At 39.6% G+C, this 4,314-nt stretch overlaps 1 protein-coding gene across 1 annotated transcript; it reads left to right on the top strand.

Annotated features, from left to right (window-relative positions):
* Positions 1-2,248: 2,248 nt before the first annotated feature.
* On the top strand, positions 2,249-3,863 carry LOC148843004 (uncharacterized). The gene is made up of 2 exons (XM_088957060.1): positions 2,249-3,007; positions 3,628-3,863. Exon 1 carries the CDS (start codon positions 2,324-2,326, stop codon positions 2,999-3,001), a length of 678 nt encoding a protein of 225 aa, XP_088813186.1. The 5' UTR covers positions 2,249-2,323; the 3' UTR covers positions 3,002-3,007; positions 3,628-3,863.
* The last annotated feature ends 451 nt before the right edge of the window (positions 3,864-4,314 follow it).

The following is a 4,314-nucleotide window of genomic DNA, read 5'->3' as shown; positions in this document are numbered from 1 at the left end:
AAATATGTAACTAAACCCGGACTATGCAATTTGGAATTAAATTCTAGATTTTTTGGCATAAAAGATGGAAATAGAGATATCAAAGGGGCCGCGTCGACTTCAAGCTGATCAACTTCAAGTTGATCAAAAACATTCCCCTTCTTTTTTCCTCTCCGATCAACTTCAAGCTGCAGTCTCTCTCACTCCCTAGTCCCTGCAGAGTCGGACATCTCCCATGGTGGCCGCGTCAGGCAACTCCAAGTGATGATACAGCAGCAAACCACAGCTTGCAATGAATCTCAACACACTGGGGGGAGAGATCAGTGCAGTGTGTGATGCTTCCAAATTCACACATCAGACCACCTTTTATATCATGGTGGGGCTGATGATTTTGAGTTTGAGTTATCATCGATCAGTACTGCAGCAGATACAACTTCTGTTCTTACCTGCAACCCACCAAATGAAACTTAAGCTTTTCTATCAAACACCTACCAAGTATTAGTTAAGAGTTTAAGACAACAGTATCTTACTAGCTAAGTAGTCTAAGTTATAGATTAATTAAAATATATATATGAATATAGAACTATGGATGCTAATTAATTAAACCCAGGTAGGAGATTTTGGTTTTTTTGTAGTGAGAGACGAGAAACTGCCGAGAAGAAGTGAAGCAAGAAGGAATGGAGGTTGTGAGAGGAGCCGACCGATCACATCAAAGTGAGCACAGAAGAATCACGGATCCACAAAATTCCAAAGCCATCCAGCCTAAGGATAACTTAAACCGAGTCACGGATGGACATAAGGTACAGTCTACACAGAGCAAATGCATGAGGGAGAGAGAGAGAGAGAGTATCTTCCAGACCCTTCTCATCACAAAACAAACTAATACCCTCGCCCCTTCATAGCACTTCCTCCTCACCACAATCTCACATATGCTTGCTTTGCTGTACTTTCCATAAATCCACACCCTTACATTATTCATCCATCCATTCATTCATTCTAATCTTTCTTCCATATCCATTCCTCTCTCTCTCTCTCTCTCTACAAACACACACTTTATAATCTACAAACGTGATGATATTATATGTATAGCTTTGAGTTCATTTTATCCATCCTATAAGATCGTCACATTTTCCTATAAATCCCTTTCCACATGCTTACATGCATATAAGTACAAACATAGTTCTATTCTCTACATATGTCTCCATATTAATGTATCTATTCTCAAAAGAGGTAGTCAAGAGGATTTTGGCACTTCACCTTAGATTTAGTATTAAGATAAACTAATGGGTATTAGAAGCTTATAATGACGAATTCGAATCAACTACAGAAACGTACAGCCACCATATATAGCTGATCTAAACTCTACATAAACTATATATCACTAAGATAAGATCACAGTGGTGTTGGAATTCAGTCCCATTTCAATGGATGTGCGCCTTCTAGGTTTAATTATAAGCATAAATAAATAAATAAATAAATATATATATATATATATATATATATATATTAGTTCTCCAATACATTATTGTTTGCTTCTGGAGCAAAGCAGCCAACTGAAGGATCCAATATTCCATCAAAAATTTGAACTGAGATACGGGTATGGGTGGGACAACAAGCCTATTTAATTGCAGGATGTGTTAACAAAAATCGGTAATCTCATCTCAGGCTTATATTGCTTCTCTAAGCTAAGGCTGAGCAAATGAGACCCACCATGTGATGAAGCTGGTATTGATATAACACCTCATCAGCAGAGTGAAAATCAACCAAACTAGCTAGATAGCCATAACAAGAAACTTCTGTCCGAATTTTTGAAACAAAAGAAACCTTGATTGGATGACACTGCGCGCAGTTGGAGTTGTCGCTAACAAATCACAATGGAATTATTTGCCCTAAGAAGTTCAATTGGAACAAATTCATAGACCATATCTCCAGTCTACAAACCTAAATAAGGAACATTTTCTTTTCCACGGGAAGAGCTAGCTATTCATCTATATATTGAAGTTATTTTCATCTACAAGTTACTCATTAGCCATTATCAGTTTACCACCCACCCCAAAAGATGAAAAAGGAGAGTTGGTAACAATCAGCAATTGAAGAATTAATAATGATGGAAATATAGATAAATGAAGATGGATTCATGTATTTGTAAAGTATTTGCCAACTAGCAAGATTTGGCAGTTGCCTTTCCGGCCTAGCTATGTTCACGTGAAGGGTTTGTTCTCACACTCCTCACCCTCTATAAAAGACCAACATTTCTTTATTTCCACACAACCAAATCTAATCTACGCTCCTTGTTTCAGCCAAGTAGTGAATTACAGCAGCAGAAAGAGGAGAATCCATAGCCATGGACTCCTCTAAGCTCTCGGCTCTCCTTATTATCTGCATGCTCTTCATCTCCTCAGCCACTCCCATACTCGGCTGTGGCTACTGCGGCAAGCCCCCTCCCAAGCACAAGAAGAAGCCCAAGGTGAAACCTCCCGTCGTCCACCCACCAGTCACCGTCCCTCCCATTGTCAAACCACCCATCACAGTGCCTCCGATCACCGTCCCTCCCATTGTTAAACCACCCATCACGGTGCCTCCGGTGACCGTCCCTCCCATTGTTAAACCACCCATTACATTACCTCCCGTCACCGTCCCTCCCATTGTGAAACCACCCGTAATTCTGCCTCCGGTGACCGTCCCACCTATCCTGAACCCACCGGTGACCACCCCACCCACCGTAAAACCATGCCCACCACCTCCATCTCCCAAGCAGCCGGACACATGCCCTGCTGACTCCCTCAAGCTCGGAGCTTGTGTAGATCTTCTCGGCGGGTTGGTGCACATCGGTCTCGGAGATCCAGTTGTGAATAAGTGTTGTCCATTGCTTCAAGGACTCGTTGAGCTCGAAGCTGCAGTCTGCTTGTGCACTACTCTGAAGATCAAGCTCCTCAACCTCAACATCTACCTCCCGCTTGCTCTTCAGCTCCTCGTTACTTGTGGGAAGACACCTCCTCCTGGTTACACCTGCACACTCTAGGTCCAAGTTAAGTGTATACCCTCTCAAACCCTAATTAAGCTCCAAACGTTACGTAGTCATAGCCTGTAAGCTAGCTTCAAGTTTTAACTAGTACAGTGCTCGCTCTTGTGCACTGAGTATCTAGCATGTTGTCATCTTTGTTAATTGCTTTTATCTTTTAAATGAAATTGATTAAGCCATATTTTTCTTATACTTTTGTATTCATTCAAATTAATCTTCAGTAGACGCTTGGCTTGGCTTGGCTTGGTACATAGTATTTTTATTTTCTCAGTTCTCAACGTTCACGTGTTTACAGACTACAGTGCATTCTGTAAGTTGTCATAATGGGTCAGTTGTAGAGTTCCCGATTCCTTGAGAAAAGCTTTTAATTAATTTCAGGACTTATTCACTTCTGAAATGAAATGAAATTTCATTGTAGAATGAAGCCTGCCGGAAACAGTATATATACATCATCATCATCTCTCTCTCTAACTCTGAGAAGACAAGCAAGCAACTTATATAGAACGAAATTCCTAAAGTAGTTCTCAGAATAATTTAATAGTTTGATGTGATGTGATTCTTTTCTTGGTATTTGATGATCACTACCAGGGTTTTCTCATTGGATGTTATTGTCTTTGTGGTTGCAGGTCCTTAGATTGATGAATGCATGGAAGGAATCGACATGAGAGGATGTCGAGCCAATCTTTCTTTCTTTCACTTTTCATCTTCTCTTTATTTTTTGTAGTTCCCTCCTCGATTGGTACCACTGATGTATGGTTTTTATTGTACACATTTGTTCTCATGCAATTGTTGTATGTGTGTTTGGTCTCAGGGATGCTTTTTCTCCTCCTTAATTCCATTTTTAGTCTCTAATTAGTACTAATGCTCTGTTTGGTTCGTTTATTATTATATATATATATATATATATATATATATATATATATATATTTATTTATTTATTTATTTATTTAATATGGGAATGTCTATACAGAGTAATAAATTTTGATCTACTGTGAGCCCGTGACCTGGTCATTCCCATTAGAGAATCTGTTGCTGCTGGTCCCTAGCCTACGTACCGACCCAATTGGCCACACCAATAATAATCTAATTTAAAGCTGAATCTCTTAAAAGAGAAAAGTAAACCCTAACACATTAAATGGAGGCCTTACTCTCCATGTAGTACTTGCATTGCACCACTGACATTGTTGGGTTGGTGAAGCTTTCATATCTCTCAATCAAAGATCTTGTTTACCTAAAATACCCAAATATCTTTGCATGCTTTGATGAGAGAGAGAGGGCTTTTGAGTTATGAGCAATGGATCTAATGACCATCT

Source organism: Nelumbo lutea, chromosome 8 (assembly GCF_056320005.1).
Source record: "Nelumbo lutea isolate HS-2025 chromosome 8, American lotus-T2T, whole genome shotgun sequence".
Lineage (NCBI taxonomy): Eukaryota > Viridiplantae > Streptophyta > Magnoliopsida > Proteales > Nelumbonaceae > Nelumbo > Nelumbo lutea.
This window is presented reverse-complemented; position numbering and strand designations above follow the sequence as displayed.

Excerpts from the sequence above, each read along its gene's own strand:
- LOC148843004 (XM_088957060.1), top strand. The coding sequence starts at position 2,324 with ATGGACTCCTCTAAGCTCTCGGCTCTCCTTATTATCTGCATGCTCTTC.